The 19,642-nt window shown below is 40.5% G+C and overlaps 1 protein-coding gene across 8 annotated transcripts in view; it reads right to left on the bottom strand.

Annotated features, from left to right (window-relative positions):
• The window catches only part of HSF2BP (heat shock transcription factor 2 binding protein), a 68,563-nt gene that overhangs the window by 46,825 nt on the left and 2,096 nt on the right, over positions 1-19,642 (bottom strand). For 7 of the 8 annotated variants that reach the window (XR_012765109.1, XR_012765111.1, XR_012765112.1 and 4 more), the window contains exons 2-6: positions 19,301-19,451; positions 14,394-14,497; positions 9,119-9,268; positions 4,606-4,744; positions 2,771-2,888 (exon numbers count right to left, since the gene is read on the bottom strand). Coding sequence is in view for 3 of the 8 variants with exons in the window: in XM_075431232.1 (XP_075287347.1) it covers positions 2,771-2,888; positions 4,606-4,744; positions 9,119-9,268; positions 14,394-14,497; positions 19,301-19,451 (662 nt within the window). In the remaining 5 variants the exon portion in view is untranslated. The remainder of the gene's footprint in view (positions 1-2,770; positions 2,889-4,605; positions 4,745-9,118; positions 9,269-14,393; positions 14,498-19,300; positions 19,452-19,642) is intronic. The other variant, XM_075431233.1, reaches the window with a different exon arrangement.

The following is a 19,642-nucleotide window of genomic DNA, read 5'->3' as shown; positions in this document are numbered from 1 at the left end:
ATATTTTTGAAAATAAAAGCTAGAAAAGAATTGTAAAACCTCAAAAATGAGCAAAGGACCAACATATCCTTGAAAATAATAAGCCAAATTTTTTCTTTAACTGATTAAATTTTAAGTTATGATGTCCTTCCATGCAATACCATGGCAATGTTTTAAGAAAAGCACATTGCATTTCCAAAATAATGTACAGACATTTTCATCCATGCAATATAGTTTTAAAAATATGTCTTTCTGTATGTATATGTATGCAAGAATGTGTATGTATAAACGTTATTTATGACTCCAGAGTCCGTCTATACAGAACTTTGAATTTTCACTACAATTTCTGTTAACTGTCATATCTTTATCTTAAAATTGTCCTTCATTTTGTACTGCCTTATGTTCCTTATGGTAAGGAGAAAAAGGAGTTCTTTTGATACATCTGTTTATGAAAATGTTGATTATTTAAGATTAATAAGCAGCTAAAAAAGCTTACACACAGAGAACAATTTAAGAAAGAACAAAGCAACCAACCCATCCCCAAAACCCTCCTTTGCTGGGCTGGGAGTGTGTAAAATCCCGAGAAAGGACACGAAAGAGATCTAGTGTTAGTAACAGGTTTTAAGAACTGAACAGTGGCAAGACACATAGGGAGCAAAAGGAAAACAGGGACAAAAAAGGAAAAGGGACAAAGGAAAGAAACGGACAAAAAGTAATAGTGACAAAAAGGAAACCTGACCATGGACATGACAGACAAACACAGAGGAAACACTTTGCACCAATATATTTGAGCAAATTAGGATTCCTCATTCCATGACAAGGCTATGAAGAAATATCCTTTCTAGCATTTGCTCTCAGGTCACAATACAGCAATTTTTTTATCAAATGGCAAGTTCAAAGTAAGAAAAAAAGTTGTTTGTTCTGTGGAACATCAGAAAACATTATCACTGCACTGAACTCAAGCTATTGTACCATATACTCCGTGTTTCTCACTTATCAAATACCTGTGCAACCTATTTTTTAGGCTTCACTCAATTTTTTAGCCTAGGAGGCTGGCCCCTCTTGAATCCCTGGTCACTTCACGGGATTGTTTTATGTGTATTTTATCAGTATTGCTGTATGGCAGCCAAGTTTATATCACCATGTGTAATTCTTCCGCAAAGCAGGCAGATTTTGAAATACAATTAAAAAAAACACCCAAAACATCAATTCAAAAGGAAGGCCCTCAAATCCAATTACATTAACACAAACTGAAATTATCAGAAAATAATCTATCTGGACCCACAGACATACATTCACTTGGAATTCAGAGTGTGTATTTGTGTGCGTGTGTTCAGGAACACTTTCCTCTCCCTCCTCCCCTCAAAATAAAGTCCTCTCGTTTTTTTTTTTTTCCTGTACAGATTTTGAACCAGTATAGCTTCTCTTTTCATGTTTGGTCTGTTTTTTTTCTTTTTGTTTTTCTTTTTTGTTAAATACATGAAGGCACAAATTACCTTTTCTTTCTTAAGTTGAGATTCTCATATAAAAGTTTTAGTTAGGGCTTTACCAAAAAAACCTCACTGTTGCAAGAGTTAACTACCCTGTTTTGAGTGCTGACCTTCAGGCTCAAGGCTTGGGAAACACAGTAAATTACTGACAACAAACTATCTAACCACTGCCTACAGCACAGGCTATTCAGCTTCCCCCTCGACACCCATTGCGGAAAGGCAAGCATCTTCAGAGGGCAACTCATTCCCCCTAACAGGGCACCATCTCCTCCCACCGACTGTGGGAAGGAGCCCAGACAGTTAGCAGACACTTGACATCTAGCTTTCTGATAGCTGAGGTTAGGCGAGATAAAACCTCTCGAAAGATAAGACCCAGCCTTATTTCACACTTATCACATACGACCTGCCTAAATGCATGCATGGATGCAGTCAAGTTACTGTGGCTGACAGGGTTGCTGTTTGTCAGCTGAGCTGTGACCGCTGGCTTGGGTATGAATTCTTAGTGCGTGTGTGTCCTGTTTATGAAAAAAAAAAAAACAAACCCCACCACACTGGCTTAAGCCATCTTCATGAACAAATTAACCAGGCGTACAGGGCAAATGCCCACAGCTTAGTGGATGAGCAAGTATTCATTAAGCCACAGTCATTTGCTCAGTCAAGGCCATACAGCCTCAGCCTGTAACAGGTCTGAGAAACAGGCAAAGAGAACAGTTTATTTAATCTCTCCATCAGCTGGAAAATACAACTTTTCCAGCATCTGAACTGTGTAATGCGGCCCTTTCTTTACAATGTTGTATCACCAGGTCCCTTTATAGACACTACCTTTTACAAACATCAGTGCATGGGGCTTCTGGCTACTAAGCAGCATAAACTAATTTAATTTTTGCTCTTGGCAGACACATAACTCACTTTCTTCACTGAGCAGATGTAGCATTTTACGGTCTTCATATTGGAAGTGAATAAATATGAGTCCACCTTTCCCACACCCTCTCTGTTTTAAAACCTCACACCTTCCTCACCTGACCAGCCCCTCCTAAGGTAGAAGAGTGCATCCCTGCTCATCTATACAGTATTATGGTGCTTAACCAACTTCTGAAGAGACACAAAACCTGGATGAAGCCAGCCTCGTAGCCAAGCCTGGTACATCTGCAAGGAATGCTACTGTAAGAAGAGTTTCCAAAACTTATGTTTCCTCTCCAGGAAAGGAAATACTGGGACAGTGGGAAAACTACTGTCATCACTGCGACCTACACTGCAAGATAATGCATTTAATTTGAAAAGAGAAAAAAAAGTCATCATACACTTTAAATTTGGTACAGAGTCCTGGCTTCATGTCTCCCAGGAGCTGCATCATTGTGTCCAGTAATTCACGACTTGAACTAACCAAGAACTCACGGCCACATGCCAGCGCAGCCACATCTGTGGGAGAACACAAAACATCACCATAAAATTCATGTTTCAAACAAAAGTTTATCCTAATTATCAGGAACACTAAAAAGATATGTCAGCTATGAAGAATGAACTATGGCATCTATATAAACTTCAAACTTTATTCATCTACACAGCAAATACTGAAGCAGCAAATTATATTGGTCAAACTCTTTCATAATTCTAATTTGGCAATTATTTATTCAGAGTGGCCAGTATCCTAATGGTAACACAGTGAATTATGGAACAGGTTGGATTCATCCACAAACAACGTGGGACTGAAGTGAAGCTGACCATTACAGGGCCCACTTTAAAGAAATTAGATTGCAGATTGTTTTACAATCGCTCAATCCAATATACCTGGCACATTACACAACCAAAAGTCTTGTGGACATCTACTGAAAAGCTCTCTTCCTACCTCTCTGCAAGCACTGCACTATTCACACACAAACCAAAAGGCACATGTATTTCCAAAGACTACTGCTCCAAAGCAGACTTTTCTTTAGCATCTTCCCTGAACACCTTGACCACCTCCTTAGTGTTCTTTTAATACTGTTTTCTAGAGCAATACTAAACTTTCCAGAGTAACTAGGAGGATTAAACTGATACCTTCTACATCACTCACCTGACTGTATCCTTTATCACATTTGAGTTTCAGCAACTTCCCTTCCCAAATTACAGAGACAAATCTTGGTAATATCAAATTCACCGGTAAAATTTGTAAAACCTTCAGTGAAGCAAGATTTCGTTCCACCATCCCGATTCCTCCTCAACAGGACACCAATCCCCCCTTCCTCCTTTAAACCTTTTCTTTGTTCACACTTTACTTTTGCTGTGCTTTTTTTGTTGTTTTCAATGAAGCAATTGGAGAGAATTGATACAGTGGCATAATGCATCACATTGTTTTTTATTACAATCTTTAATGGCACCACAACACCTAAAATCACACATTCAATAAAGCTCTTAATGCAAGATTCACTTATTTGTATAAATACCTATCGTTTCATGTATCTTGCATCATGTTATTAGTGTCATTTTTGACAGCTGCACAATTTCACAAAAAGGCAGATGACTTATCAACCCCATTTCTCACAGCCTTCAAAGCCAATGGCAGCCACACTAAGATAGATCTGTGGCTTTCTACTTATTTTCTGACCCTAAAAAGAAGTGTTTAGCATGGAAGTCAGGTTTATTACCTTTTACTTCTCTTGGCACTATGGAATAAGGACAGTGAAGTTGGGGTCCATCTGGCAGCAACAAAATTCTTAAGCAGTTTCAAAATGCTGAGCACATACCTTAAGATGGGGCTGATCTACTCACATCATCTGCAGTTTGTACATCCTGAAGATGTTAGCATTATTTGCGATTCAGAAGGCAAACCACTTGACATTTACAAACTAAGGAGAGCACACAAGACTAGCAGAATGGTCCTTGTTCTACTCCACGTTGAACAGACATGTTAGGGAATTTCGGAACTCCATGGCTCTGACCTGCCTAATCCTTAACTGTGTCACAGACAGTACAGTGTCTCACAAAAGCGCCAATGACAAAATCTGCTAGAACTTTAAAAGACTAAGCAGTCACCCAAGATATCAACAGTGGTTAAATACCTGACTTTGAAAAGTTGTATTTACTGCAGCACGTACAAGGCAATGCAGAAATTCCCAGTACACGTCGTATGCTATTCTGAGAGAGAACATTAACTTACTTGTTACAATCCCTGCCAAAGCTAATACAAACTGATTTTCATCAGAATCCAAATCCTGCTGTTTCATGTCTTCACTTAATGACTTCACAAAGCTCTCCATGGTCTGTGCAGTGATTGTGAAAAACTTTACTGCTTTACTCTGCAAGTGCGGAGGAGAAAAAAAAGATTATAAACACTACAGCAACTATGACAAAATGGACAATCTTCAAAAGAACTAACACATCCAGCTATTTCAAAAAACAACAGAAAATAGCAGGTATGCTGTAAGTAACATGTTTGATCCCCTCATATTTGAAACCATTACCTCAGAAGAAAATGGGAAACTACTCAATGCTACATTTATTTATAAAACTAAACCATTGTGTATTTACCTCTTAAACCCACAATAATATATACCAAATAGCAGAACTAAAGCTTATTTCCAAAAGTCAGGATATTATATCTTTGCTTTGCAATAGCTGCACCAGGCATTTCACATTTATCTGGGCTACTACAGCAGCTTTTGTCAAAACCCTATCCAGCTGAAGACTGGAAAGCAGCCTGACATAGCGATTTGACATGAATTTCTTACGAAAACCAATGAAATATCCAGGAAAAAAAGCAGAATTCGATTAGATCCTAACAGGATTCATTAATTGCTCAATACAGGATGGAGAACAGGCTAGGTAGAAGTTCTTTAGAAAAGGAAACAGAGGTCTCTCCCGCGTCACAGGTTGAATTTAAGTCAGCAATGTCACATGAGAAAAACAATCCAGAGCATACACACAGGAGTACAGCCCATAATTATGTGACACACTCTTCTCCCCTCAGCTGGAATACTGCTCCATTTTGAGGTATCTCAGTTGAGGAAGCAGCCACCTGGTACAAAGCTCAGGGCAGGAGACCTGGTCAGTGGTGCAGAGCCCACCAAGCAGGATGGAGAGAACCATTTCTGTTTATTAATAATTCTGACCTGTAAAATATTGCTGGAACACTATTTCACACAGAGAATGATGATTTTCATACCAAAAATAGCATAGCAGAGAGCCCATAATGCCAGGTTTCTCAGTGTCTTTAATAATTTTGCCAGTTGTTTCATGAAGCAGCTGAAACTGCCATTCCCAGCAGCGACTCACTGGGACAGACCAAGAAACGCCTGAACTTTTATTCATTTTGCAAAGCAACTGAAAATATTAATATTTTGTCAAAACTACTGCTTCCACAACATGTGCAAAGCTACTGATAACATTTATTTATTCCTCCACTGCTGCACATTCACCGTATCAAAGATGTATAGTTCCTGCAGGATGACTCCTGCAATGGGGTATAAAAAGCAGGGTCAGCCAATACCCATCTTCACAAATGATACTGTGAACCCAGAATAACAGGAACGAGGGGACTGTGGGGAGAGACAACAGAAAGAATTGCACTTCTGCATGTGCTGGATGTACTTTTTATACCTACACAGACTACATACCTCAAAGATGGCAATTTTAACATAAGAAGTGACTATAGTTCAAGAAGCAGCGGGCACAAGAGAAAAATGAAGAGAGCCTACTACCACAGATGATGCTATTATGAAAATATGTATTCACATGGGAACATAACAGAGTACTAAGCAAGCCAAGTAGTTGGACTGTTGCACAGAAAACAAACAAAATCTTCTATTTGCCAGTCTCTTGAGGTGATGCTGGTGTCCTCTCTGCTGAACCTTCTTTCCAAATAGCCATTAATTACCCAGTGGTGCGGTCTGAGGAGCTGCAGCAGAGACCAACCAGGTTTATAAATAGCAAACATCACATACTCTGCATAGTCTCTTACTAGCTTGACAGTATTTTCATGGGACTGAAGAGTTTCACCCACAGACACTGAGATAAGGAAAGTTCTGAGAGCAGCCATTAAGGTGCTTGAGCTCAGATGGTGCAATGAACCCTCCAAGTGATCCCTGCATGAAAACATCCGCTAATGTGCAGAACTGCTGCCATAAAATATAAAGTCGTTTGTCAGCATCACAGGTAACTGAAGTAGCAGACCACCTTGTAGGATGAAAAATTTCTCAAGCTGAAGCAAGCCATGAAGCAAACCTTCAGTCTGCACTTCCATGTGAGAGCCCTGTCATGTGGATATCTGGTTGAAGTTTTTTGAAAGACTTCTAAAACAATGTCATGGCAGTTAATTTACTTCTTTTTTGGCACATGGTGATAGGCATCCTTGAAAAAAATCTCTCATATGCTGCTTCTCGAAGTTCTCTCTAGAAATGTTTGGCCTGGGCAGAAACAGTAGGCATCTCTCCCCTCACTGCCTTGAAATCTACTTGTGTTACATTTCAAATTTGCTGCTCGAGTTTTGACTTTCCCAACCTGTATGGACACAGTGTACTGGTCCCAAACATCATTTCAGTCAATCTGCATTACAGAACTGTACGAAAGACCTACTTCTTTATCCGTGCAAAACCTGAAAAAAACTTGAGCATTGTTCCCTAACATGTGAAATTACTTTGAATTGATGCCACCCTCCCCACATGCCGAAATATGAGCAACAGTTTTAAACCTCTCTTGACTTTCTTACACATTTCTCTAGCTCATAGCACCTTCTCAGAGGAAGGGGGGGAAGATGCCACAAGCTGTACAACTTCTCCAAAAATAATCCAAACCAAAAGCTCTGTATGACAAATCTCCATCATCTTTTAATAACCTGACTCACTGCCAGTTGTTATCTGCGGTTGATGCAATGCCATGCAATCCATTTATGTGTTTCCTAGTAGTCTTGTTGCAAACCCAGGCACATTTCTTACCATGTTATGTGCACCATCACATGAAAATGATGCCCAAAAACGTTGCTTCACCAGAAGTATAGCAGTTCAATGGTCTCTAATGATTGCTGGGAATGACTATAGTAGAAGTATTTTGCATTTCAGACAAACCTAGGAAACAAAAGTACTGCATCTTCACAGTTGGGCTTGTGACCTGATTATTTGTATAAGGGTAAAAAGTTTTGGTTTTACCTAATTCTACTTAATTTTCATACTTCAGACTGCTTTCAACAAGGTTTCTACTAATTTTACTCATCTTGTAGAAATATGGTCATTTTCATTCCTGCTAGCATTTTGTTTGTGGGAAACATACCACTTCAATATTCATAGAATCCTAGGTTGGAAAAGACCTCTAAGCTCATCAAGTCCAACCATCACTCTAACACCACCATGCCTGCTACACCATGTCCTGAAGTGCCACATCTACACGTTTTTTAACACCTCCGGGGATGGTGACTCCACCACTTCCCTGGGCAGCCTGTTCCAATGTCTGACTACTCCTTCAGTAAAGAAATTTTTCATAATATCCAATCTAAACTTCCCCTGACGCAACTTGAGGCCATTATTATTATATTGTGTCACAAGTCAAACAACAATGGCTAGTTACTAAATATTGTTGACTAACAGTTATAAACTGTTCTGGAAACATGGAACATAATTTTATACTGCTTTTGTTGCTATGTGGGGGCTCTGCAGTACCCACCTGCCTTTTTTTATTTTTAATTTTAATTACTTTATAAGATGTTTTTACAGACTTTTTTTCCTTAGTAACTGCTGCTACTTGGATCTTGAATCATCGGAAGTTATCAACAAAATGTATCACTGTACAGCTTTCTAATATTCAACATAAAGTTATAATTGTATTTTGGTGCACCCAAACCAGAAAACCTCTTACAAGCACACTAGTTTACCACTTACTATAATGAACTAATCCTATTCACTCAGCTGTTCATCATGCTGCTGAAAAATCAAGCCAGAAAAAACTGTGGCATCAGTTCACTCAGATTAAATACAATTCCTTCTCACATTGGCTGTGACAAGACTGAAAATAATTTTTTTTATCAGGCCTGTTCTTCTGATCCCTCCTATTTCCATCAGCTGCACTTGGCATTGAAACTGTGATAGTTGTAATATTCCTATTGTCATTAACTGTTGTTGTTTTGTTTTTTTGTTTTCAACCAAGCTATCTGTCCATGTTTAACATTGAAGATTTAATATGATTTACTAGCAGCTAGGCTTTCTAAATTTCCAAGAGTCATGCAAATATTAAGGCAGCACAAAGATTTAAAGAAGTTGACAATTGATGGATCTGTCTTCCTTCCATGGAAATAGCTCCTCCAAGGTCTCTACAGGCATGGGAACTGCTGCAAGTGCCCAAGAATTACTCTCTTCCTCTGTTAGCTTGCAAAGATATTTACATTGTGCTAGCTGTTGCCTTGTTTCCAGTTTAACTGTATTTGGTGGAAAACAGATAATCCTTGTTTCGTAACATAAAAAATAAGTACTGCATTTATTCCCAGCCTGCTTCGTAACACTTTATAGTTCCAACACTTCTTAAATGAGAATCGATGGTTCCCAAAGAATACAGAATTCAGAAAACACTTTTACTGTCCAATTAGTTTCTGAAATACATTCTTATATTAAAACATGTTACAAAGCAAGGTCCTTATTTTGAAGGCCTAACAGCATTACCACCAATAAGTATTCACCTGCCATACTTACTCCTCCTAGAATGGTTTTAACAGCTTCCTCATTGCTAGATACACCCCACAACAACGTGCACACCGCTGCACCCATTTCTGTGCAATACTCTGCTTGCTGCAGGAGCTGCTGCTTGGCCTCATTCAGCTGCTGGCGGAGGTCTAGTTTCTCCTGAAACAGCGTAAGGAAATTTTGGTTGCACTTCATATCAGCCAAAACAAGTTTCTCGGCTAAAGGAAAGAACAAGAAATAACATCATGGACATGTATGAAATGAGAGTGGGGTGGCAATCTCACAGCAGTTGCAGATAGACATAGCTCAGGAGAGAAGGTACGTAAGTGATAAGCACATCGTGGAGGCTGACAGTAACCAGAAGCCTGTCCATGAGGTCAGACCAAGTGACCCACTGAGACTGAGTGGCACCTAGAGACATCTGATAGGAGAGTCTGCTCCTCCTAAGCAAACACCTACATGTCTCTTCCGAGAGAGAACGGATTTCAGCATCAGAGGTCAGCTTTTTCAGACACCTTACAAAAGATACTGGAAACACCTTATAGGAAGAGGTTATTTTGGTTTTCAAAACAGACTTCTGCCTTAGCCAACACGGTAGAGTTGCTGCATATCTAGGATAAATACTGTTTTCTCTTCCAACTTTCTTCTATCAGCATATTCCTGATCAGTGGTGGCAAAGTAAGACTGAGTCCCTGGAAAAACACACCTAAGGTTTCAAGTTTGGAGGGCCTTTCATACCAAGAAAGCCCAGGCACCATTGTGCATCCATCACCTAAGTGAGCTTCTCAGTGGTCCTTGCCACAAATCATAAAGAGAGAACAGAGCAATCCAACACGACCAGGACACAGTCTCAGTCTGGCAATACTTTTTTCCAGTCACATGGGAAGTTGGCCAGATGAATATCATGAGATTAGGTCTGACTCTAGGTCTCACTGGCTTCCTACCAACTGCCACAGGGGTAGCGAAGCTGCTGTGCTTCTCAGCTTAGAGCTAGTGCAGCCAGTGAGATCCAGGCAGGGATACCACAGTCTGTGGTCTCTCAGGGTGGGTAAGGGCTCCCTGCTAACTCTGAGTGGTGTGGTATTAGACAATGCTGCAGGGAAAGACAAAGGCCAGTCAAGAAAAACAATGCGAACTCAAGTCTTAGAGACAGAGAATCACAGATCACACGATGCCAAAAGAACAGAAGGATATTGCTCTGTCCATTTTGTGGGCATGGATTTTCAGATTCACCGCAGAAAGCACCCTCCTCAGCCCAGCCTCCCCTGTCTGCTTAGCTATCAGGATAAAGCATGGGGAAATGAGAAGGAATCTTATCGATGTCAGTCTTGAAAGCAAGTAAACAAAACTTTCAACCAGGTATTCCCATCAAGATGTTATAAAATAAGTATCTTGCTATTTTAGGGGTTTACCTCAATGTTTCATGTTGAGGGTTTGGAAAGAACAGAAACAAACTTATCTAAAAATTTATGTAACGTGGTATCAACCAGCAGAAAGCTGTTTGTCATCAATTACCTACCCAGCCTCCTGTATCACACCTGACAGCCCAATATGCGTTGCTTTATCAGGCCACTAATGGAACACACAGGCTAGTATTTGTAAAGTTCAAATTAAATTTGTCAAGCAGATTTCTGTGCATATTTACTCTCTGTAGTCTCTTGCATATATTAAACTATAAGGTGAAAGAGACTGACATTTGCTGCTGATTCCCTAGGCACAGAAGTCTCAAGAAAAGTCTCTTATTTCTTAATACTTCGATCATTTTTAAGCAAGTTAGCCAAATTTTATCCTTGACGTAACTCACTGCCAGACCTATCAGCTTCTCTGCCACCATGTGCATCAACAAAATGTCTGTCTAACCCCTATATTGTCCCTGTCTTTCTTTTCTGCATTGTCTTTGTCATAGGAAAACATATCTTTTAATACATTTTATTTACATTTTGCATTTGGATGCTAATACTGAAAAGACAGACATAAAATTCGGTAATACCAAAGCTAGATCCCCCAACAAGGATGCAAAGCCAGCGTAAGCAATGCCAGAATTTTTAACAGATCAAAAGCAACATCAGAACAAAGATACGAAGCAAGGAAAACAAAATAGTACATTCAAGAGCCAGGAAAATAAACGGAACCTGCAAAAGCAAATAACCTAGCTGGAAGCAACACTCTTGAGAGTTCACGTCAGGAAGCAATCACTGTGCTATGCAACACCACCATCTTCAGGAAAGGGTCAAGGCACAAGAATACAGCAGTGTTTAAGCACATAACTATGAAAAGACAGACAAAGAAGACATTAGCCAAGAATAACATGTGCATTTCAAGTTTGCTCAGGTTCAGAAAGCACAGCAATTCCCTAATCAGTAATACAGCACTGCACAGAAATTTCGGAATGCAAAACGTTGATTTCTGATCCCCTAAGAAACGGACACTGCTCAACTAGAAAATGTATTTATTTTATTCTTGTTTCAGTAAATCGTTTGCTTTTCCTTCAGAAGATAAATATGTAGAAAATAATTCAGAAACTGAGAACTGGCTGAATGGCAGAACTCAGAGGGCTGTCGTCAGCGGCGCTGAGTCTAGTTGGAGGCTGGTAACTAGTGGTGTCCCCCAGGGGTCAGTACTGGGCCCAGTCTTGTTTAACTTCTTCATCAATGACCTGGATGAAAAGTTAGAATGTACCCTCAGCAAGTTTGCTGATGACACCAAACTGGGAGGTGTGGTAGATACACCAGAAGGCTGTGCTGCCATTCAGTGAGACCTGGAGGGGCTGGAAAGTTGGGCAGAGAGGAACCTGATGAGGTTCAACAAAGGCAAATGAAGGGTCCTGCACCTGGGGAGGAACAACCCAATGCACCAGTACAGGCTTGGGGAGGACTTGCTGCAGAGCGCCTCTGTGGAGAGGGAGCTGGGTGTCCTAGTGGACGACAGGTTAACCATGAGCCAGCAGTGTGCCCTGGCTGCCAAGAAGGCCAACGGCATCCTGGGGTGCATTAGGAGGAGTGTGGCCAGCAGGTCGAGGGAGGTTCTCCTTCCCCTCTACACTGCCCTAGTGAGGCCTCATCTGGAGTACTGTGTCCAGTTCTGGGCTCCCTAGTTCAAGAAAGATGAAGAGCTACTGGAGAGCGTTCAGCAGAGGGCTACGAGGATGGTGAGGGGACTGGAACATCTCCCCTACGAGGAGAGGCTGAGGGAGCTGGGCTTGTTCAGCCTGAAGAAGAGAAGGCTGCGAGGGGACCTTATAAATGCTTATAAATATCTCAAGGGTGGGTGTCAGGAGGAGGGGGCCAGACTCTTTTCAGTAGTGCCCAGTGACAGGACAAGGGGCAATGGGCACAAACTGAGGCACAGGAAGTTCCAGCTGAACATGAGGAAGAACTTCTTCCCTCTGAGGGTGACGGAGCACTGGAACAGGCTGCCCAGGGAGGTTGTGGAGTCTCCTTCTCTGGAGATATTCAAGACCCGCCTGGACAAGGTCCTCTGCGGCCTGCTGTAGGTGACCCTGCTTCGACAGGGGGGTTGGACTAGATGACCCACAGAGGTCCCTTCCAACCCCGACCATTCTGTGATTCTGTGATACGCAAGGATGCCTATAGCAGAACAGCAACCAAATGAAAACTCCATGCAAAGTGATCAACAGGAACAAAAACCACACATATACATATACCATCTTCTTTTATCCTGCAGAGCTAAAGGATTTCACAACGTACAGAAGCACAATTCACTCAGACAAATACACCTTTGTGGCATGTACAGAGGCCTCTTAGACAACCAGTGTATACTGCACAATAGCGAAGATATGAAGAGAAGAGCTTTGATGAGGAACACCAAGACAACAACTACTCTTAGCAAACTATCCATGCTTTAAGCAAAATTTTCATTCAAAAGAAACCTCAAACCTAAACCACCTGCCATGTATTTTGTAATATTAATAGGAATAAATGGTGGGACACACTTCATTGATATCTAAAGCAGCAACATTAAACCTTACAGAGATTTTTATCCCGGATGCTTATACGACTAAAGACCCGGATGCACAGCAAAACTAACCATGTACCTATTGCCAAACTTCAACAGCTACCCCAGAAGATACTTCTTTTAAGTAAGGAATATCCAGACAACTATTCCATCAGACTTTACATTTATACCAACTTCATTCCAGAATGACTTGTCCACACAGATGTGCCCTAAAACTGCATGTCTGAACTCTTCCTTTACGCCTTTTCAAACATGAAATAATTTCTGTAGATTCATTTGTCTTTGTGCTATCCCAAGGCTGACAGATTCTAACTCTAGAACCTTGAAGTGAGTTTCTGATGACTAGTGAAGACAGCTATCAGCTCCAAGGAAATGAACTGTTGCAGCAAATAATCACAACTGATTCTCACACCTCAGAAATTAAGCTGCTAGTCTGTGTGAGCTTATTTGAACCCTAGTGGCTTCACATAAGACCCACAGTCGGAAAAGTCATGATCTTTGCTATTCCTTCATTGTTACAAATCTCCCCTCTCATAATCACTAAATACAATATTGACAGAGCAAAAGGAGCCCTGTAATTGCTCTCCGACTCACAGCTGTACACGGCAATTGGATCAATAGGCACATTCAGAAAGACTATTAGAACTAACACACAGGTACGCAGCTTGCAGTAAGGCAAAAGAGAGGCCGGCTTCATTTTGTATATTGCATTGCTTACACTATCTTCTATTGTCCCCTTTGAAAATATGTTATACTTACATTAAATTCAAAACAACTGACTCTGCGAAGGACCTTTTGATGCCAGCTACACCACAATCTTCCCAAATACCCAGTGGATTATATTAACACTTCAACATGTCAATATGAACAAAACGCTAATGGTTGATTTTTAACTTTACACACATCAAAACAAACCCTACCAAGAAGACTGTAATGCAACCCCATACAACCGCATCTCAAACGGTATGGACGCTGAGAGATCTATGCAACAGTCATGTACCCAAGTAGGAGACCAACTGTCAGTTGGCACCTGTTTGTACACATTGAATACTTCTTGGTACTGCACCATATTATATTTTGTCTAGTTATAATATTGACCCTTCTGCTCTAGGAATATCAAGGGTAAAAAAAAAATCAGTTAAGAACTTCAAGGTAATTTACTCATCATCTGACTATGCGAACAGAAATCCCAGATTGTTTTTCAGGCTCGGGATTTATTTTCTGACATGAACATAAAAAAAATGATCATTACTGGTTTTGGTATTAAAACTCAATCATACAGACACCAATATTCTGACAGCAAATCTACCTTCTTCTCTCTCATGCAATCTGCCTGGGCTGTTTCCAGACGGGCTCTGAAGTGTTCACAATCCATTTTCAGCTGCTCTATTTCCTCCTCCTTTTTCTCCATGTCTGTGACAGGATAAATCAGACAAACTAAGTAATGAGTTATGACCAACGGGCTTGCACTGAAGAAAAAAGAATCCAGTAAGCACAACTTTAATGAGGTGCTTTAACTATTTGCTTGTCTTAGATCTCCGCCTCGTGGCTAAACTGGTATATCGCAATTTTCCACAATTCAACAGTTCTTGAAAGAAGCTAAATGCACACGATGTTTCTGATTCAAAACAGGGAAAGACTGAAAGAATCACATCCAGCTGTTAAATACTGTGTGCCTATACACCACCATTCTGGAAGTGAGCTCCAGCTCCTCAGGTATTTTTTAAAATTTACCCCATTTTCTACTTTTGTTTTCATGATGGTTTTCATGTCTGGTATCTTTGCAGTTCAGTGAGTCTAGTGAAAATCTAAGCAAAAGAATACCAAAATCAGCCAAAAGTGAGAGTTTCAATACACAACATACATTCTTACTATTTGTATAATTTGTAACACAACTACTCCAAACATTTCAAATTAATGTTTATACAGACATTATAAACTATTTAAACATTACATCAGTGACAAGCAAATTTTACGATTCCCTTAAAAACCTGACCTCTGATTTTAGTAGAAATACATTCCAATTTAGATGCTTTATTTTAGTGAATGGAAATCAAATTAAAAGTACTATCTTTCACGATCATGATGTGCGTTTTAAAAAATTCACTTTGAAGGATATTTTTAACAATTGTTGTGTATTGCATTTTGCTTTAAAAACCACGGTTCTAGATGCTTCGTATTTACACTGAAAAAGGGAATTATATTTAAATAATTCCAAAAAGTAACATCCAAACAGCATCGACCGTAATTTTCATTAGATTACAAAAAACAAGTTACTTTGAGCACTATGCTGTTGATCATGAGAGTATGGTCTATGGCTTAACACATTTCAAACACTTCCCCTCACACGTGGGCAATATTTTTGAATGTATTTACCAAAGAGCATATCGAATTCAACCACAAAAATATAACACCATTAAAACAGAACAGTCCCTATTACCCAAAGAGTTTGGATTCTGGCATTTTATTTAGTAATTCTACATTATTTGGAAATAAACTCCTTACTTTTTTGGTCCTAATTGACAAAATGTTATCATCCCAAATATACACACATTGCTTTGAGTAGTGGGTACAAAAGAAGATAATCTAGCCACAGCTTTTCTAAAGAGGTGAAACATATTTCTGCTCAGCACTTGTGCAATGCTACACCATCAACACTAAGACCTTTTAACAGACACCAAAGAGGCAAGGCAAGGGTCCACTCTTAGGAAACACGTACATGCCAGGGCATGCTCTCCGAGCATTCAGTTCTTTCCAAACTGCAATCCAAGGGAAGAGAATGATTGGGGGGGGGGAGGGGGGGGGGGGGGAGAGTAGATGGACATGACGGATTTATTGAGTTTTTGAGGAATAATTCTGGTCGGTGGCAGGGAACTTTCTTTCCTTCTATCACGCAAAGAATATTCAGTCCCATGCACCTACTACTATGTGAGTGTGAGTCTTTAATACTCTGCAGAAAGAAGTCTTGAGCATGAGTAAGGCACGTTTTGCTTATCAACAGCAGACCAAGAACCTGTTTATCCTTGCCAAGTAAGTACATCCAGCAAAAATCTCTCTCACTGCAAGGAAACAATCTCTCCTAAATGAGAAGAATCACTTTAAGACTTTGAGAGGATAGATCCACCCTGAATCCAGCACCAGTGCAGCCAGCAGACACACAAAGATGCAACAACCTTCAACGGCAGACTTCAACAGTCCTGGAACCAAAACTGAGCAAGGAGAAGAGGAATAATATTAACTATGGAGGGTTAATACAATGCTACCTGTATCTTTTTACGTCCTTCAGATAAAAGAAGGATGTGTCAAGCTCCTCTAAGGTATCATGATGTTTCATGTTGAGGTGAAAAAAAAAAAGGGGGGGGGGTAATATTGGAAGCTGCTGAAACCAGACCTACTTCTAGCTGTGCCTCATTCATTGGAACTCCCCGTTATGCCTAGTCAGCTCTCCCAGCTGTACACACCTTTGCCCTTGAAGAGAATTCATGGTTGCAACACCAGTCGTGACATTTGGTGGCTTCTTGACACACAGAAGCAGAATGAGCAGCAGACATTTTGACACCGAAGACTGCAGCTGTGCTGCTCGCTCCCATACACCGTGGTCCCGAGCAGCACAGAGGGAAGCCCGACACATTCCCCCACTGGTGGCAAGTCCCAGCCCCTGGTAAAAATGTTCCTTCCCTCTTGACACTAAAACCTTGAGGCTCAGACTGTCTACCTTCAAGTGAAGAACTAGCTGTCACTACCAACTTGGATGAGCAACAAAATATGAAATTGCATTCTTATACAAACAGGAAACACGTAACTTTACCATTGCAGCAGTAAATCAGACTGTGAGAAGTGTCATTTGCTCCCAAGATAGACAGCAGACTCAAAAGCAGAGCAAGGCATTGGGCACAACCAAAGAAGAGGACACCCACATTTCAGGTGTGAGGTGGACTTGTTCTCATCCATGCTACAGGTCACATCAGGAGATTTCCTGGACCAGAGATCTCATCTCAAAGCTCTGGGAGGTAAAGAGCTGAGTACAAATACGATGAATGCAAACAAGTGATGAAATTCCAATTCTACTGATCCAAATGCTAGATCAATATTAAACACAATTGTTAACATTTCCCCAGGGGACCAAGTTCCACTAAGCATCCACATAGTAATACCAAAAATTTGTTGGGGCTATTTTTCTAAGGTTCCTGGAGCCAAACACTGTTCCTGGGGATGGTAGCAAGAACAAATCAGATCTTCCTTTTTGAAATCAACAATTACCCTGGCAAAAGCCTTAGTGAAGACCCCAACACCAGCCCAAAGCAGCCGCCGTTGGCTGCACTGACCGTTGCCAGCTCAAATCCAAGTATCACCTACGGGATGCTCCCATAGCAAATGGGTGTATCTTGGTCAATAGGATACAAGTAAAACACGCAAAATTCTCAAGGTTTCTCGAAGCTATTCAAGACTCCAGTAGTCTCACACTGAATCGGCCAGAGGTGCTGAGAATCTCTGACTATAATCTACACTTCTTGAGGAGCATGAGAACCTGCTAGCCATTTCATGTTTACAATACTCAGAAAGCTGCAATAGCTGATGAAAGTCCAGAGATGTACAAATCACCCATTAGGTTTCTGTAAGAACAGTATGAAAAAACACCTCTAGGAGCTGCCAGGACTCCTCTTAAGTTTCATATGCCAACACCAAAAGACTGTATTTAGTAAACAGCACCAGAGAGCTCACAGTTCTGAGACTGAAGACTGCTTGTGTACCTGTGACGTCCAACCTTTTAAGAACTGTATGCTCCAAAGGCTCCTTTACTGCATGCTGCAGAGGCAGGAGCAGACTGGAGTAGCAAAAATCACCACTTGACTTGTCCAGCTGTAGAGGCAAACAATGGCAAGAGCCTGAATAAATATTCAAACGACCTCATCAACTGCAAGAGAAATTTCCACTGTGGGGATATACTCAAGAGAGTTCAAAGGCGGACTGAGCTTCAGGTACTCTTCCCAAGGACCCAGAGAATGCTGGCCAGCCAGCAGAACAGCAGCAAAGTCTTAAAATCCCCATGTTGATGCCACGAATCTGCCACTGAGAGGCCCTGACAGCATCTCCTTGATGCCTGGCACAAGGAGTGTAAGAAGAATCGGTAAGAGAAATCTTGAAACCAAGCACTGATAAAAGTAGATAAAACAAGGATCCGACTAATTGAGGATCTTGAACACTTCATGCAGCCGGAAACACTCCTTGATGCCTTGCAACAGCAGAGAGAGAACATTTCCAGATCCGACGTCACCTCTTGTAACACGGATGACATCTCAGCTGGCAGCAGGAGAGGTGCTACAGTCTCCTCATCTCTGTTAGGATTTGATAGCATGGAAGAATTGTTCCAAAGAGTGAATCACTGAGGCGGCTGGAAGCTCTGCCCCAATGTATTACTTCTCATCAGAGACAGGACTTGAGGCTCTTTCTTAGCCAGCTGTTGTAAATTATTTTTCAGTTAATCACTTGATATTCGAGAAGAGATACACTCTCTATAAATCTTTCTCACTGTTTGTCCCATGTCTTTTCAGACAAAACCAACTCCTAGGAGTGCAGGTGAATTGCACTGCTGCATGTAAGCTACAGGCTAGGGATCAAGCTGACTCAGATTGGGTCCTGATGGCATTTGGGAGTGGTGCAACTGTTGCAAACATAACACACAATCATAACACTGAAAAACTGGACTTTGGGGACAGCAGTAAAAAAGACCTTTATAACGGAGAGTCTTCCTTTTTTTTAATTATCCATATTTATGGCAATAAAAGCATACAAGCTAAAAAACAAGACAGGCTAAACACAACAATATTATTTCTTCCTTTAAATTTAACTTTTTATCCACAGCTACTTACCACAGTTTTTTATTATGCATCCAAAGTGACATATTGAAAAACAGAACGGCTTTTCTCAAAGAGGAATCACTTTGTTCCCGATACAACTTCTCTTACTGTCTGAATTAAGTACGTTTTTATCCACACTAAGATATTTTTAAAGCTTAATTTGACATGTCTAATTATTTCTAATGCAGTTTGTAATTTTCTTCATTACAAATACATTAATTTACTGAAGCAGTCATTGAACATCATAGTTTAATCTGCAATACCTCCACAAACTCTACAACTATTCGTAGGGGCATGACAGTTTGTTCTAAATAGTTTTGGCAGAAACTGTAAGGGCTCCTAACGTGGTACTACTCACTTGATTCAATAGCATCCAGTTTCTGGAATGTTCCCAGGATATCCCCATTTATTATTTTGGGTAAGAAATCCCGCAATTGCATAACCTCAGTTGTCAGCCTTTCCAAATCCCTCCTTCTAACTTGAACAAATTCGTCTTTGGTCTCAGCCTTCTGCAATAAAAACAAACAAACAAACCAAGCAACAACCAAACAAAGACACTGTTACAGCCTTGCAGTACTTTTCTGCTTGAATCCCTCCTCTCAGACAAAAATACTCCTCTGTATTACATCATTTCAGAAAATCATAACCTTTTAAAAGAGAACTATACAGTAATAACTAAAGCCAAAAGTCTCTGATAGGG

Source organism: Opisthocomus hoazin, chromosome 1, assembly GCF_030867145.1.
Source record: "Opisthocomus hoazin isolate bOpiHoa1 chromosome 1, bOpiHoa1.hap1, whole genome shotgun sequence".
Taxonomy (NCBI): Eukaryota; Metazoa; Chordata; class Aves; order Opisthocomiformes; family Opisthocomidae; genus Opisthocomus; species Opisthocomus hoazin.
This window is presented reverse-complemented; position numbering and strand designations above follow the sequence as displayed.